The sequence below is a fragment of the Penicillium chrysogenum genome (assembly GCF_028827035.1).
Source record: "Penicillium chrysogenum strain IBT 35668 chromosome Unknown utg000002l_segment0_segment0, whole genome shotgun sequence".
In the NCBI taxonomy this organism is placed as follows: Eukaryota; Fungi; Ascomycota; class Eurotiomycetes; order Eurotiales; family Aspergillaceae; genus Penicillium; species Penicillium chrysogenum.
This window is the reverse complement of record NW_026622750.1, coordinates 2,829,860-2,847,124: the sequence shown is the minus strand read 5'-3', so window position 1 is coordinate 2,847,124 and position 17,265 is coordinate 2,829,860. Positions and strand designations below refer to the sequence as shown.

Sequence of the window (17,265 nt, the reverse complement as noted above, 5' to 3'; positions counted from 1 at the left end):
AAATCGCTCAACGCGTGGCACTCTCCATCTGCCCGTTCTAGCCACGTTCACCGTTTCTTTCATGAAGGTTGAAGTGCTTCAATAGATGCCGCAATAATGGGTTGGAGACTGTGGCAGACAGTGACATTCGATTGTACCGGCTGTTGGCCATAGGACGTGCCTCCCACTGATCCCACTACAATCCTCTGCTTATTTCTAGTTTCGCGCCACTCGAACGGTACTTTTCTTTGTTGCTCGCAACCAACTGATGTTGCCTCCCCTAATACTTCTGCTAACTGTCGGTACAGACACTATGCACATACTCCCAAATCAAGGGTATCGGTTGTTTTCCTTTGATAGATAATCAAATTCTAGACCTTGTTGGAAACCTAGAATAAACCCGAGTCCAGTTTTCCAGGACAATAAAGTGAGTTATTTCAGCTACCATGGCTCACGAGCTAGGTCCTCGTGATCGCCACGCACCTCGCGAGATTCCTGGCGAGATTGCAACGCTACTGTCACATTGACGAGGCCCTGGACACAAATAGCAGCCAACGGACCAATCAAACACCGCGCCTGAATTTAGACAGACGCAGGTACGGTTCCGCGACGCAGATCCCAGGGACGACCCACGGGACAGTAGATCACGGAGGTTCTATTTGTGGCCCGCCGAAGAAATCGGAAGGATCTGCAAGGGTCCAGACACGATCCATAAACCAAACCTGACGGTCGTTAGGGCCCGATGGAACAGCGGTCTTTATTACTTAGGAGGTATAGCTAGGGCAGGAGAGTAATTGGAATATCACACAGAGTTTTGGCAACAGAGATCTGACCCGCGGTTCAGTTGCCCTCGCAAGAGAGTGATTGGTCCTCCGTTGAGTGGGAAGCTGCTGCTTTCTCTATCTGGCCTATGGAACGTTCTAGAAGCTATTCCTTCTGTCCTGCACCTTCCTCGTAGAAAGTATACTCTCTTTGAGCCCGACCCATCCTATCCCTATCTGCTCCAACTCGATGGCCAGTCTGCCAACTCTAGCAGATAAGTTTTGAAATCAATGTCAATTGTGTAAGGACAAGATCGTAGATATAAACAAAGTCTCCACTTTGTGCATTAGGGGGCCGAGAAACCGACTGGTCCCGGCCAACCCACAAAGTTTATTTCAAGCACCCAGTGCATCTTGACCATTACTCTGGCGACCGAGAATATTTACGAATAATGTTGTTTCCTTCTACAATATACTATACTTCGCCTGCGTGAGATCTTGGAGAGAGTACCCGATTTTCCCTCTGAATTCTCGGATTCTGGGACAGATTCAATCACGCGAATCCAACAAGCAAGCGGAGCAGAAGCCTATAGATAAGCTTTCGATTAAGTTCAAGCTTGAATTCTTCTAACAACCGCATTCTCTCACCGAGAGCCTTTCCATGGTTTTTCCGAAACTCAGTTGAGAATTGATTCAAATTCGGCTACTGATCGACGGTCCCACTCGCGATTCCATGGTCTGTGTGAAAAGAGATTTTCCTCATGACTTGAATCTGCCAGTCTTGGGCTGACTCGGAAAACCTTTGCTTCTCGTCAAACATGACTAGGGAGTGGTTCGAAGATAAATCATGTGCCTCAGATTCTACTCTACGAATCACTCTGCCTTCGACCACCCACCTAACCGAATCCATTTGAAAATTGGAACCAAAGATATTACCTCGAGCTGACAAGAATTAAGTGGGTTTTGTGATTTTCCAGGGAGCGCTCTTGCTGGTCCAACCCGGACCCTTACTCTGCGATACTCCTACCAAGCAGACAAACGTATCAAAGGCTCGATGTTGTCAAGCTGATTCGCAAAGCAAGACTTGACGATACGGCGAAGGCAGATGAGACAGGTGAACTTAGGGAGAACTTAGATTTCATTTCCCTCGGCATGAATCCAGAATCAGAGCATCAGAGCAACGCTCCCGATAAGACCGCCAAAGGGCCAACAAGCGAGGAAAATATGTATTCTGTCGATCCGAGTCGAAAACGAATCCGGAGGGGTGCGATCAAACGCCATATTAAGAAGACCAGGAAGCCTGCAAGCAAGTACAACTGCGACGGTTCAATTATCAAGGAGTGGAGACCACCGTCTCAACAGACGGGTACGCCTTGGCTTGAGTCTACTCCGTCTTCCTTGCAAATAGAATTTCAGTTAGTATTTCCCCTGTCCTTCTGATCGCTATTCTTTTCTAAACCCGCAGTAGATTAGATCGCGAAATTCTCAGCTTTTATGACTGGGCCAAACCACAGGAATTTGAGAACATTGTCCGCAGAGATCTCGTCGAACGATTGAGTACTGCACCGATGATCATATGTATGCAGTACAAGAAGAGAATGTGGCAGTCTGAATCCAGGGATACGGTTTTCAATCATCCGTACGAAGGAGGCTACAGATGGCTGTCAGGGACGGTGTTCACCTGCTTGTTCCTGATTGCCGGAGAACTGCAGTCTCTGCAACAGATTTTGTCCCCTGAGGAATAAATTGCCAGGTATTCTGAGCTGCAAACAGCCTAAACTTATATTTTATATGCGGATCAATACAGTAAACACTCCATCGCTCAGTGGGGAAGGAGAAGAGAAGATATCATGGAGTAAAGCCTTTAGCAACTAGGCTACCAAACAGATTATGATATCAGGACCGCACCTTGCTCATCCATACTCACCCCTTTACTAGCGAGCAGGTTGAAGTTTCCTTGAGGTTCTAGGGGTGCTAGGCTATTCGATAATGTACTGGTTCATTGTGCCACTAGTGCGGTCAGTGGTCAGTGGTAGCAGGTGTCTAGCCATGACAGGTAATGAACCAAGGCTCAGCTTGAGACCTATATCTACAAATTCCTTTAGTTTAATTTACCAAGACTAAGAAGCTCTGGTATAACTAGGTCATTCTGCAGCCATATTGATAGCGGTGGAGGGTGCCGATATAACCGTTGTCCGCCTTTCTATAGTATAGGATGATGCGGAGAAAACAAAGGAATTAACCAAAAAGTTGGGGACTTGTAAAGGTATGTTATTTCAAGGCGTATGACCTGTCAACCGGGTAAGATACAATCACTTGGGAGGAGAGGGATACAATGTATCGTCTGTATCTGCCAAGACTAATTCTTGCTAGAATAAGGAGAGTCCTAGACAATAGGGTAGTCGGCAGGTCAATGCCGATATACCTATCATGTAACGAAGCCCGCACGATATGGCCGCGTAATACACCTGATACTCCGAGATCCTACTCTGTAGAGATTGGGATTTTGAATAATTTGGGAGCGAAGTTTCGCCCCCGCCGGCTTGGTTTCTTAGTTAGCAAAGACGCTATTTTCTATCATATGTATGTATTGTATGGACTTAGAGCTCCGTTCCATCCAAACCACTTTCGAGTCACTAGACCCTCAGCTGGTCAAATTCTACATTACTAACATCTCGAGAATTAACGGTGAGAATTACTGTTTGTTGAAAAAGGCTGGCATGATATAGCTTGTGTTTAGGATTGATCAGATACGTCGGCCATGGAAGGTCGGAAAACTACCTGATGGCTGATTTTGTAAACAGACTGCTACAGTACTATATAAACGTGACGTTCCAAGTAACGCCTCGTCAAAAGCCCTAATAAGCCACTTCCATATTGAGCAATGCGGCCGCTTATGGCATCGAGTATGAGTATCGAAGAATTTCCCGTTTGAAAGTCAGTGGAAAGAGCAATTTTCGCATGATAAAAAACTACCTGTTCCGTTACCGCCTGTGATGTTTGCTGCTTGGTTCGTATTTCCATTCCCGAGCGAGAGTCTCAGCTGACTCAGGCTGTTGCTCCTCAGCACCACGATCAACCCTATCACCACGTGTGCCACTCGCGGCGGCTTCTTCTCGCTCAAGGCCACGCTGGTCCGCGAACCGACGCTCAATGCCAGTATCTTGCCTTGAGGCGCCAACGCCTTCTAGGCCGGACTTTTGCCCTTTCCGGCTGTGCTGACCGTCATGCCTATGCTCGGTGTTGGTCTGGCCCTGGATTGGTTTGCCTAGGCCGCGGTTCACATCACCCGATGTGTCTCCTACCAATGTATCTGCAGCTGATGTGTAGATAGCTCCATTTCCTTGTCTCGCGCTCACATATGGGTTTGGAGGGACTTCAGATCCGTTATTGGGGGTATAGGAGTTGCTTGCCGGGGCTGAACCACGAGGGAACGTCTGCGCGTGGTATTCGGGACGCTGGTCAGCCTCATTGACTTTCCGACCGATTTGATGCTGTAGGCTTAATTAATGCGGTGTACCTTCGTAACTAAGCTCTAGAGTCAAAACATACACCCTTGTTGGTAATCGGGCCAGTGCCAGGAGCCGAGGGCTTAAACGCACCCTGTTTGGGATTCGCGGCGTTATCAGCTTTCGAGGAGGTACTCATTATGGTGCGTGTGAAGAAGAAAAGGAATTGGCTCAAGGTTCCCGGCCACCTTTTGTATTTTAATGCTTATGATGTCACTATGCGGTATATTCCATATTTCGGCGAATCGACAAGATGAGCATGACGTCAAGTCATCGCCGGCACGGTGCCAAGTACTTGTATTTATTAGCCTCAGTGGGCTTGATTGAACTGACATCCAGCCTTGTTTCCGAGATCAATTTTTTCTAGTCGAGTGAAATGCTGAAGATGATCTGATTGTCGCTCAAGCATCAACACCCCAGTGAGGCCCACCGGTTACGATGACCACAGTTGACCGACCCTTAGAAATTGTCAACTGGCTATGAAGTTCCGCGACAATTGTATTAGCAATACTCGTCAGATTTGCGATCATAATGTGGGGAATTGACGTTTTCGACCATGAGTCCTAAGCCACGGCAATTCACCCTCGCTCTCGGCTGAGATTATCCAACTTCTGCCGCTCGTTAGACCAGTCGGGCAGCCTTTCCACCGAAACCACGCTTATACTGCTCGTTAGGGTCTGGTACGATGATCGATACGCAGCCACTTTTGTCTTCGGAAATATGGCCGAAAGTCGAGGCGGTCTAGTTCAAAATGTTCCAAGAAGTCGTCCTTCCTATCTCACGTTAGCGTGATCGAAAGCATATAGAGGAGAGTCGGACAGACCATGGATATCCGAATCTTTGGGAATTGGCCTGGGCTTTTATAGACGGATTGGCCAAGTGTGCTAGCCCACTCGCCAGCCAGCTTCTGACGGGTTGGACCCAACGAGCACCCACCCTTCAGTTTAAACGGGCTATTTATTAACCGTTCAAGTCCGATTTCCGTCAAACCTATTCAACTAAGCGTTTATCATGTCTCTTGGTCGTTGTGTCTTTGCACCGTCAGATTGTTTCTCCCACCATCAGATATTCGCACCTGGGTTCAGAGTAAATTCCAGGCCGTTGACTGTCAATTAGATAGCGTGGAGGGTAAAAAGTTAAACTTGGTTTCGCACTAAATCTCAAGATCCAATTTATCATATGACTATGACACTATGAGACGGCGAGCGAACTCGGAAGAGCGTACAATCAAAGTCCTTACGCCGCCAAAGTATGGGCCGTGCTGCCGACTACAATCATCAACTTCTTGCGACTATTATGTGAGGAGCGACAGATTATGGATATGCGTTGAATGTGACGAGTGAATGTGACAAGGAACTCCTTATGGTGAACGTAAGGTCATGGCGACGATAAATAGCATCGGAGCCCCAGCCAAAAACATCACCTCTCGCATTGCCCAAAACAATGCCTCTCATCTCTCGTCAGCCATCGCACCACGCGGGGGACGAACTTGACACTGTGTCCTTACTTGTTCGCCGCCCTACACGAGGCCATCGCGAAAGTTTAAGGGTGCCAACAGCCCAGCTCAATCAACATTGCAGCGAGACCAGCCTACGCTTTGACTGCGGCTTCAGCAAAGATGCATGACGCCGGAGGCGTGGTGGACGTGTCTTACCGCGTTTGGTGCACATGATAATATTTCTGAGCACATACTGGAACATGAGAAAGCCATTGCCACGGAGGAAATTCGACAGGAATGGATGCGACGTCTGCGGCCCATGCCGCACCGACAGAACCCACCGGCAAAGAAAGGAAAAGGGACACAAAAGGAGCTAGCGCTGCTCTATCATACAGTATCCGCCGGAGAAACAATGTTCCAAGGGAACGAGCCTTCAATTACTAGAGAACTATCTTGTTTAGTGTAGATGTGAATGGTGCCATTTTACAATATACAATATTTGCTTCAATATACAGCATCACCTTGAATAAATTAGAAAGATTCGAATTGCTCTATGGGGATGACATAACCAGTCATTAGTAAGCCTACAGATCTAGCTCAACTAATTAGAGCTCGGCAGCAACCGCGGTCTGACCGCTGCGGTGCGGTTAAGTAACCGCAAAAACGCGGTTGAGGGTAGGGATTCTCCTAACTGCGGTCGGTTATGCCGCTGCGAGAAACCGCATGTGGTTAACCGCGGGTCACCCGCGGTTTGACAAACAGGTCAAACAATTGGGAGCCCATGATCTGGATACTTTATGCATTTTGGGTTGTAATTCTGAAGTATTTAGGTTACAGGCACGACAACCTGCGTCCTTTGGTTTCTGGCTTTTTGTGCTGAATGTAGGAGAATTTAAAATCAAACAATTTGATATCTAAGATATTGGAATTGGCTGGCTAAATCTATTTATAGTATTCAAAATCACTATCCTCTTCGCGACGCTTAGAAACTCGCGTTGAGTAACGGGTCACCTGGATGCGGGTCGTGGAGGGTCGTCACCCGCGAGCGATCCTGACACTCAAGAGGGTCGGGTGGAGGGTCCAAGATCATGGACCGCCCGGAGGGTCACTGCCAGGCGTACACCGGGTGGAAGAGGTTGTTAAATGTTGTTAAATACGAAGGTTGGCATACGAACTAACCGGACTGTAAACCTTGTTCAAAATATACGGACCCTCGCCTGCGAGGGTCCCCACCCAAGCGGAGGGGATCACCCAAGCGTAGGAATCTTTTCTACCTTTTTAACGTTTTTACATTGATCCCCACCACACAGCACACCATGCCTAAAATCAATAAATATATAAGAGACCCAAATTGAAAAAGCAATGGACTCTCCCTAAGCAATCTAAACCCAATTTTGCAGAAACTGCGCGAGAATTCGCGGTTGCTGAGAGCCGGCTTCGACGAAGGTGGAAAGGTGGAACAACGCTTTTTCAACGACAACCCAATGGCAGGAAGCTTACTGCTGCACGGGAGGGGGCTTTACGTGAATATATTGAATGAATATATTGAATAATCTGGCACGGTCGGAGCCTCGATAAACCGCCGCCAAATTGCCATAGCAGCCGATTCAATACTCGAAGAAGCTCATGTCCAAGATCACTCTGACAGCCACAGAAACCCACCACAAATTGGGGATCACTGGCTAAAACGTTTTCTTAAAACGTCCTCCCGAGTACTATGTTCGACGCCGGAAAGCTCTCGATAAATCGGTAGTACAGAGGTGGTTTAATGACTACGAGCGTGTGATTTATGAGCACGGGATTTGCCAACAAGACACCTACAATTTTGACGAAACTGGCTTTCAAATTGGTGTCGGAAAAGATCAATCATTAAGAGGCATCCGAAAAAAAAAGCTATTCAATGGCTATGTCACAGATCGAGAATCTGTGACTGTTCTAGAGGCTGTTACTGCAGATGGTTTTGCACGTCCGCCGCTTATTATAATACACCGACAAACGGCACAAATAAACGACATTAGGTGATTCGCCGCTCAGTCGATTACTCCGCAATGACGTCCGTCTAAAAGGTCCGAGTTAAATGACCGAGAATTTTCAAGAAAATTCTTCCTGTCGCCTTTTCCTACTTTTTCATCTTCCTTGTGGTTCTAACACGCCCAGTCCGATCCAAAATCGGAAGTCTCAAGTTCCTTTACAGTATGCTTCCCGCCTGTAATTCGACATAAACAGAAGTTAACGAGTTGTCTCAGGGAGCGCGACATGGTTTTTCATTTCCACCCGGCTGCCTCTGCGCAACACCTAGCCGACGTCATTCCACATGGCTTGGCAATTCTAGATCGAAAATTTGACTTAGTTTCTGAGAACAACAGGTTTCGAATCTTGGTCCCTTTTTCGAATGCTGCATTCCATGCTCGCTGGTTGCAGTCAATGCACCCAGACGACGTTGCGCGGGCGAACTCTTTATTCAATGGATTGGCGATACCAGCATCTACATTGAGGATTGTTTATCGGATTCGGAATCTGGATAATTGGTGTGTGTTGACACTAGATCCGCTTCCTGCAAACGGGCGAACTTTTGGCCTTGATGACGATGGTGGATTCATCGTGACGGTCGCGGATATTACGTCGGAAAAAAGAGCCGAGTCCCTTCAGACTAAACGTGTCAAAGACGCAGAAGAACACAAACAGCTCCAAGAAAGATTTATCGACATGATCAGTCATGAGATACGAAATCCTCTTACGGCGATATTGCACTGTACTGAGGATATTATGGCGGCAGCACACGAAAAGGAGCATCATAACTTACCTCTTTCGCGCATCAAACAGTCTGCAGATATAATAAGCTTGTGTATCTCTCATCAGAAGAAAATACTCGATGATGTTCTTACATTCTCGAAGATCGACGCATCGATGCTAACTTTGTCACCCCGGAGAGTGAAACCAAAATTATATTTAATCGACCCGATTTCTCTCTTTCGGCCCCAACTACAAAGAAACAACATTCAATTTGACTACCATGCTGACAGCTCCTATGCAGGCTGTGGAATTGATTGGGTGGTAGCCGATCTCGATCGGATGAGCCAGGTTCTCATCAACCTTCTCTCTAATGCAATCAAGTTTACCGCCAAGTCCAGAAACTTGCGCAGGATACGCGTATCGGTCGGAGCTTCTCTAGACCGGCCTTCATCATACCCTCCGAACATTGTCTTTTTTAGATCAGGTGAGAAAGCTCTCAGCCTCGATAAGACGGCTTCTCCTCAATGGGGCGACGGACAGTACGCATATATCATGCTCGCTGTCGAAGATACCGGTATTGGCATTGGCGGTCATGCTCAGATGCGTCTATTCGAAAGATTCAAACAAGCTACTCCAAAGACGGAGGCAATATATGGTGGCTCTGGTCTAGGTCTTCACATTAGCAGAAAGCTTTGCCATCTCCATGGTGGGGAAATTGGTGTCAGTTCCAAAGATGGCCAGGGTAGCACTTTTGGCTTTTTTTTTCCGAGTGCGCAAAACGGCGGGCCACTGGGTAGACAGTGTTGACGGGACGGACATTTCGGAAGTGGAGAAGTTATCTTCCAATATTCAAGCATTAGGCATGGAGTCAGATAAGGTCGAAGGGCTGGCGCCAGCTATTCGAACCCCAGAGGACCCACCGCGGAGTCAGATTGACGAATTGATTCGAAACGCCCCTCTCTATGAACGAACGAGACATACCAGCAGCATTGCGCAGAAAGCAATCCCTGATATCGGCAAAATCGATCCTAGCCGAAATGTCTTTCGAAGCATACTAGTCGTCGAAGACGATCCAATCAACAGAGCAATTCTCTCACGGAAACTGAGATCCCAGGGGTTCGAAATAATAGAGGCAAAAAACGGCTTAGAGGCTCTAGATGCCTTCCAAAACAGGAGACCCGATTGCATTCTTATGGACCAAGAGATGCCGTTCATGGACGGAAACGCGGCGTCTAAGCGTATTCGGGAACTCGAAAGAGGAAACAACAACCACGTTCCGATTCTAGGAATGACTGCGAATGCCCGATTGGCACAGAAGTCAGAGATGTTTGAAGCTGGAATGGATGATGTAATTAACAAGCCTTTTCACACCGAAGAGATTGTTGCGAAAATCTGCCAATTTGTTCCAATTAAGGTTGGAAATGGCATCGGTTGATGTTTTAGTGGCTCTGATATCATTAGCGTGTTCTATGTGCGAGCGATCCACCCCAAACAATAGATAAATTAGGCTTCATATATTTCTCGTATTCGATGGTGACGCTTGATCTAGAGCAGGTCCCGAATTTCAAGGAACCCTGGATCGAGTTTTGATGACTTAGCGCGCTATCATATGGAAGTAGGAGGATACAGTTGTCACAGTCCGCGATATGTGGGCAGAAGTTTCCAGATATTGGTACAATCAGGATATCAATCAATGCTCTGAACCCGGCCAAATTCACCGCCACACCATTATCTCTAGTTCAGATACTTTGCAGCAGTTCGTCGACTCGAAAGCATTGCTCAGCGCGGAGCCATTTGCAAATTATGTCCGGGAGAGCATCTGTTCAATCCTAGCCTAAGTGCACCGGCCGGTGGACGCACTTTGGTCACTTCATTCGTGGCTGCCCATGGTGTTCTTTTCATGCGCATGCCAAGTGAGCAATTTGATGCTCGGCCGAAGTTCTTCCTTATAAATCCTCGCCAGCAGGTTAACCGGTTAGGTCGAGAGGCACAGCTAGAGCTCCGAAAGGAATATGATAATTGCGACCACTTCCACCTCAAGTCCGTCGGCGCCACTAACCAAGAGCATAACAACCTCTATGTTTACGCATACCACACAGGTACAGGCCTCAATGATGCCGACCTGACCAAGGATGTGAATACCGCCAGCTCTGTTTACTTGGATGGCACAAATGCCTTCTTCGGTTTCAACACTGAACTGCTTTGGGAAGTGGTAGCCACCGGTGACAACAAAAATACCTGTGAGTGCCTGCCCCTGGAAAGTCGTGTACTAATTTGAATACGGACTAACGAAATCTTCACAGCCTGGGAACCGATCTTGATAAACGCAGGCCAAGGAAGCAATGGATTTTCAGCCAAAGGCAGTAGCTTCATATGGTCGGAAGCCAGCGGCTTCGGTGGATGGCCCGGTAAGACCCCGTCATCGTTACTCTTCTCCAGAAGCGATCTCGTCCTGACACTTTGTAGTCTGCGATTTGTACCACAATGCGCCCCAGCTGTTCTATTTGAACCGCGACTACAACGCCACTATCCCCTCCAGCTGCAGCAAGATCCAACTGAAGGCCGAGTACATCAATTAGCTGTAGTAGCATTGGGTTTGAGGGCTTTGTATAGCCCTATTTATTGCCTAATGAGTTATTTCCTACTAGTCTGTAGCGAGTTCGAGAGAAAATAATATGAAAGCGATATCACAAAATTTGAACAAGGCTAGGGGTTGCTTCTATGCTATGTGAATTACGCTAGCCAAACGCCAGCATGCCAAATATATAAACACATTAAGAGGAGTAAAAGGTGGAATGAGAAGCACCGCGTCATATCTGGTTAAATTTGACTGTCTCCACCCTGGGAGCACAGAAGCAGCTTCTAGAAGCACAAAAGTCAGTCCCCCAAAAAACCGGCTTAGCTTCCAAAATCGTGTTCTTTTACATTGGGTAACCACAGTTACGTTCTTGTGGTTAGTTTAACCAGCTCCTGAATTGTTAGTTGAGGTTCATAGGTCCATAACTTGGCCTTCTGAGAACGATCGAACGTCTCAGATTTGTGCGGAGCTCTGGTGAGGGTGTCGTGTGAGGACTCTCCTCAACTCTCAGAGGATAGATTAACTCTAGGACTCAGAAGTAGGATCCCAGGAGTGCAACAGCTTCCAAATCCATTCCATCCAACTTAGATTTACTCAGGAACGTGGTCTAAAGAATCCAGGGGTAAATTTTCAGTTCCCACGAGATATACAGCTTCTACACATGCTTTTGAGGTTTACAGGATCAATTTAATAATATCCACCGCCCATTCAACCTGTGCACTTAAATGTTCCTTCGTGCTTTTAGCTAGTCCTTGAATCTTTAAAGTCAAGGGACTCTCCACTTCACAGCTCAATTCTCCATTTCATTATCAAAATTCCAGCACAAACCACAACATACACAACCTACACCTTCTAACCCCCAAAATGAAGTTCCTCGCATTCCTTTTCATGCTGGCTACCTTTGCCATCGCCGCACCCGTCGCCAGTTCGTCCTCTAAGCACTTCAGACTCTCAGTGCAGCAAGCTGAACACCTGAAAACCAAAGAATATATGATTGCAACTCACGACATGGTACTATACACCGTCATACATGATACTGGTTTTAAGATGGCCCAGGTTCTGCTTCTCCATGATCATATCGATGTCAATCTCAATAGCCGGTGGCTCGAGGATATTTTGATAGTGGTAGCCAAGGGTAGACATTTCCCTAACGCTAATGGGTTCGTGGTGGATGGCAGACGAAATGTGGGCAATTTGAAAAGACCGTTGTATTCCGCGCGGAATCACTGCCTTCGGAGGGCCATTGAGAGCATGATGGAACACCACAACTATCATCAATACTCTTTGGCGCCGTCACCGAAAGGAAGGTTTGGTGGTCTCTAAGACATGGCAGCATCAATTTCAGATAGCTCCCGTGATATGCAATGTAGGCTTTTCTCGGCACAAATACTACTCTTTGCTTATTATTGAGGTGCATATGTGACAGAGCAGCTAAGTGCCATACATCTCAATGTAGTCTTCCATATCTCACAGTTATGTATCCTATTTGCTACCGTTTCCCAAAAAGTATATATCAGACATCGCACAACAGTTTGTACATTTTATACTCGTGTTCACTACTGACGCATTTGCCAAGAGGAACCTCAATCCTTTCAAAATGATACTGCAGATTGCTGTAAATGTACACTAGAGATTTTTCTGTGGTAACGCACAGTCTATAAATTTGCAGAACGCACGAGTGCATCCTGATTCAACAGACTCAGCGCTCACGGAGCGGACCATATCGTAGTTGTTCAATGGTTTACATAAACCAATGTACAGTAATCGCCGTAGATACCTTACTTGTCAATATTACTAGCACGACAGCCGGGCTGACCCGATCACGGAGTTGCGCATATCGACGGACTGGGCTCTAAGTGGCAGCTACAATTCCCAGGAGGGAGACTGTCAAGGAAAGACCAGTATTGTGATGCCTGCCGTTTGTGGTGGATCTTGCAAATAACAACCTCAAAGTGCTGTGTTCTGTGCAAACATGAAGGCCAGTGGAAGCTGAGGGGAGGTCTTTATAAATAGGTTATGGTCCCGAGGGGAATTTGGAAGGAGGCGAGAAACAATAGGGCTGGCGTGGATAGCTCGTACGCCAACCAACCCTTCTAGTTTACTAGCGGTGAAATGAACCAACTGGTGCTGGCTCTTTCCAACTCAACTTTAGAGTGTTGAATACTATTATTAGCAGCCGTTGGGGGCAATAAAATCTGGAGATATTGCCCATGGATGCCGTTGCTCACCAGTTGGTTTCGATTCCCCGGTATTCACCAAGTGGTCGAAGTCTGCAAGCGATAAACATACGTACTTCTGAGACATTCACATTAAATTGGCTGTTTTACCTGTCCTAGTGTTTGGGTTCTAGCTGCTTAAAATCCATCTATCATGGACGTATAGCAATTCAGTACCGTTGCGATCTCAAGTATTGGGATTTGAAGAGCTAGGTTTATTTTTAGTAGGAATATTGTGAGCTCTTCCAAAAGAATGCATGAGGCTTTATTATCGAATAGAGATTGCCCGCATGAATCCTTTATACTCGGCTCTGCCAAGGTTGTGCCTGTCACCAAAAGTCCCCACGGCATTCAATGTTAGTCTTGATTTTTCACCAGCAACGTAACGTTCTCTATGTAGCATTAAGTTCACTAGAGCACAACACTAGAAGGATTTTTACAGAACAAAACAATGGATTATGTCGTGGAAGAAACAAAGTACCCTAATAAGTGGCAAGATAACTGTAGGAGACGCGTGAAATGTTGCTTATTGGTGAAGCCTACGACCATGACGAGGATTCGCGAATATCTGAGTTGCGTACCAGATCTTGTCCCTTAGCACTTTTTAGAGCCGGGGTCGTAAATACAATTCAAGCTAGTGGAGAGCAGAGCTGCTCTTGCGAGGACCACCAAATCATCGCTTGGGCGGTGCTTCCCCGCCAGCAGGGGTTGCTACTGGACATTAGCGAAACACGATACCTTGCTAGTAGGACTCACATTTCTCAGCGACCTGATTGATTCTGCCGTCTCGGTAGCGGACAAAAACTCCACAGCGGCAGAATCTATTGGCCATCGCTCCAGATCATTCACGCCAACAACGCCTTGATCTTTGTCATATTTCTGCATGAGCCGCATCATGATTGACGGAAGAGCCACAATATATGCGATTTCAGATTGCTTTGGCGTGCAATCTATATAAAGGTCCAAGCTTGCTGCGAAATGTTAGTCAGATAATGCAAGGATGCGGCCGTCAACAAACCTATCTTGATGATCCCGTCAATGCCAAATAATACATCACCACAGGCCAGTGATTGGTGCGCAAGGCCAAATGAAGATAAGTAGCAGGCACCATCCAGGGTCTAAAATGTCAGAACAGCTCATCGAAGGGCATGAGGGACCAACCTGGCAGATAATGGATCCCAATTCTGTCTCGCTAGGATAAACAGATGGAAAAGCGACAACATGCGCCAGCGTCAGCGGCAAGTCGTCAACTAAGAAGAACGCGAGATCTTCGTGCATGTAGCATTCATGTAAGGAGAGAACGTTCCTGTTTTCTAGGCGTCCGAATCTGTAAATCAATCTTCGAGCATTCTCTTTCCCGTACGTCCGGATGGCTACCATGCGAGACGGGCGAGTGCGGCGTGTGGCAATTGTAACTTTGCCAGCATTCTCATACGTAATGACTTTTCGATAGGTATCCCATGGTGACTCCTGCCTTACAATCAGGACGGATGCAATATTTTCCAGACCACACAAATGGGGTAGGCAAAGGCTTTTGGGAGGCCCCGTAACAACCTTCAATCTACCGCGGCGGTGAGGTTCTGTTAGTTTCGTAGTGGCCGCCGTATGACTCTCGCGGGTAGTGGGGGCCGACATCGAAATGAGGAGCTGAGATTGAGCTTTGATAGTGCCAAGGTCACATATCATGTTGTCTTTGGGTAGGTTGGATGACATGATGGCAGGGCGGTGTTTCCTCGGATTCAGAACGTGCAAGAACTAAGAGAGAAAGTGAAAACCCGTTTGTTTTGTACGCGCGGTGTTAAGGATTCGACTCTCGGCTGTGATAGGAGATGCCAGCTTCGACTGACTGTCGTAAGATGAGGCCGATCAGCCACAGTGCTTACATACAAACTGTCAGACCGCCACGACCCCAGAAGGCAAGATATTGACTCTAGGATCCAGAAGTGGGGTCCTAGGAGCGAAACAGGTCCCAGGTCTAACCAATGTGTTCCCAGAGCCAGTGTGTATTCAGTCAGGAACGTAGAGCAAAGATCCCAGGGGCAGATCTTCATTTTCCTGGAGATTGGTAAAAGCCCCAGGAGCTAAGGTGTATTTCCCAGGGGATATACAGCTCCCAGAAATGCTTTTGAGTTTCCCAGGGTCAACATATTGATTCCCAGAGTCAATCTAACCAGCATAGGAGTTTGCCAGGGTCCTTCGCCGGCCCGAGATGTGTTTTCTTCTGCCACAATCTCCGTCTTGACGCGACACGGCTCCACTGAGATAAAACCATGTCTACAGTTCTTTGGCCACCACCGTTGGGTATGAATATGGTTTCGATCTAGAAAATATCCCAAAATTAAGCGAAACTGCCCACAGTTCTTGGGGGTGTATTAGCATGTACTTGCAGAGATGAAAAGGTAGCGTGGTTTTAGTTTTGGTGCTCTGCGAGTTCGAACATTCAGAACTTCATTTGCATCATTTCTAAACTTGCTCTAAAACTCCATACCACGGCTATGCTCTATGTTGCTGGGCCGAATGCGGTGCGTCTGGTCACGTGTCTTCACGCGTGATTGACAGTCGCTTCGCTAATTTCTCATTCCCGTCACACCTCCGCTGTAAACTAAGATCACCTTCGAATGGAATTTAGTCGTGCTGACCGGCGGGGTGGTGCAAACGTAGAAGGGCCTCGTGGTAGATGAGCTCCTAGCCTAGCCGAGCGACGGGGGCCATTCTCCACACTCTGCTCGACTGATCTCCCATGGGGTCCCACTGAGCGCGGTCGCAGCTGACTCCGACTCGGGTCATTCGGTGATGAATTCCTGATAGTGGCAAGTTCTCTCTCGGCAGATGATTCAGTTGCCGTGTGGATATGACGTGTCTCGGCATCCGACGATTGGACTCGTATTGGGCGAACCAAGGCGTCTAAAGGCCCTTCATTTCGACTGTATTAATCAGCATCTTGGGTATTGCATAACTGGAACCAGCCCTACTTACCACACACAGCATGACGTTTCAAAACCCGTACTTCGTTTTTCCAGCCACTCTTCCGCGCAGGCCAGGTGGGAAAGCGCCTTGCACTGACAGCGCAAGATCACACTCTCATTTGCAAGGTCATCATCCTTGGCCAGACAAAATACACAGTGGATGTCGTCGAACTCGTCGCTCAGGGTGAGATCCTTGAGCGTCAAGCTTTGGACGCCAGCCCAGACGTTAGCGACCGATGTCAGGATCGCTGGTTGAGCCAGCGAAACATGCCATGGAACACTGTTGGTCCGCAGCATTGTGGAAGTCACAAATGGATTGAATGGTTGCACTGGCTCGGGGTTGGTTGACAGCGGCACCGGTGGGTCTTGTCTGAGCCCGTGAGGTGACCTGTCGGTGTTGCCTGGTGCAGGGCGACTCCTGGACACTGACGACATCTGACGCTGGCCCGGATGCGCAATGGATGGAGCGGCAACTCTAGATCCATGCGGCACTCGCGCCTGGTTGCGGATGGCTGCTTCATACCACCGCTGGCCAACTTGGTCGGCCTGCCGTTGACGCTGCCATCTCGCGCAGAGGAAGACTCTAGCAATATCACATAGCTTTGACTGCAAAGTTGACAAGTCAAACGGCTCTCTGGCGAGAGTGGTCAACCTTTCATGGCCGATCTTGGTGTCTTGAAATTTGACAGAGTTTTTGCACGGCTGGCCTTTCTTCGTCACCCCGCAACAGGACACAGGACCACCGTGAGGGATCCCGCAGACAGCAAATGGGAGCAAATGGGTTCCAAGACATGGTAGTCATTGAGATTGTCTTGACCGATTCGGGAATCCCAAGCCGTTTCTGCCCAGATTTATAAAAGTGCCTTTTGCAATTTCTTCTCAGTCGAACGGCGCCCAATAAAAATCTCCGCTTGCTCTGTGCAGCAGCAGAAAGTGAAACTATGTTGTGTACGGCGGAGGAAACTGACATTGGAAAAGACTAGTTTTATATAACCGGTTGAGAATAAAATGGTGAAAGGAATTTCGAGCGGACTTATAAATTTCGTACTCTTCTCTGACGGAGCAACTTCACTCAAGCAACGCGC

The 17,265-nt window shown here is 47.6% G+C and overlaps 5 protein-coding genes across 5 annotated transcripts; 3 read left to right on the top strand and 2 right to left on the bottom strand.

Moving 5' to 3' along the window:
* Nucleotides 1-1,892: 1,892 nt before the first annotated feature.
* N7489_004608 (uncharacterized protein) lies at nt 1,893-2,485 on the top strand (the record flags this gene model as incomplete). The annotated part of the gene is made up of 2 exons (XM_056710360.1): nt 1,893-2,106; nt 2,214-2,485. The coding sequence occupies 2 exons, from the start codon at nt 1,893-1,895 to the stop codon at nt 2,483-2,485; spliced, it is 486 nt and encodes a 161-aa protein (XP_056568781.1).
* Nucleotides 2,486-3,724: 1,239 nt separating this feature from the next.
* N7489_004607 (uncharacterized protein) lies at nt 3,725-4,388 on the bottom strand (the record flags this gene model as incomplete). Its single annotated transcript, XM_056710359.1, has 2 exons — nt 3,725-4,234; nt 4,293-4,388. The coding sequence occupies 2 exons, from the start codon at nt 4,386-4,388 to the stop codon at nt 3,725-3,727; spliced, it is 606 nt and encodes a 201-aa protein (XP_056568780.1).
* Nucleotides 4,389-5,692: 1,304 nt separating this feature from the next.
* N7489_004606 (uncharacterized protein) lies at nt 5,693-5,875 on the top strand (the record flags this gene model as incomplete). Its single annotated transcript, XM_056710358.1, has 1 exon — nt 5,693-5,875. The coding sequence occupies one exon, from the start codon at nt 5,693-5,695 to the stop codon at nt 5,873-5,875; it is 183 nt and encodes a 60-aa protein (XP_056568779.1).
* Nucleotides 5,876-8,111: 2,236 nt separating this feature from the next.
* Nucleotides 8,112-10,999, top strand: N7489_004605 (hybrid sensor histidine kinase/response regulator; the record flags this gene model as incomplete). The annotated part of the gene is made up of 5 exons (XM_056710357.1): nt 8,112-9,162; nt 9,218-9,850; nt 10,175-10,660; nt 10,724-10,828; nt 10,887-10,999. 5 exons carry the CDS (start codon nt 8,112-8,114, stop codon nt 10,997-10,999), a joined length of 2,388 nt encoding a protein of 795 aa, XP_056568778.1.
* A 4,823-nt stretch (nt 11,000-15,822) lies between these two features.
* On the bottom strand, nt 15,823-16,973 carry N7489_004604 (uncharacterized protein; the record flags this gene model as incomplete). Its single annotated transcript, XM_056710356.1, has 3 exons — nt 15,823-16,138; nt 16,191-16,854; nt 16,901-16,973. The coding sequence occupies 3 exons, from the start codon at nt 16,971-16,973 to the stop codon at nt 15,823-15,825; spliced, it is 1,053 nt and encodes a 350-aa protein (XP_056568777.1).
* Between the last annotated feature and the right edge of the window lie 292 nt (nt 16,974-17,265).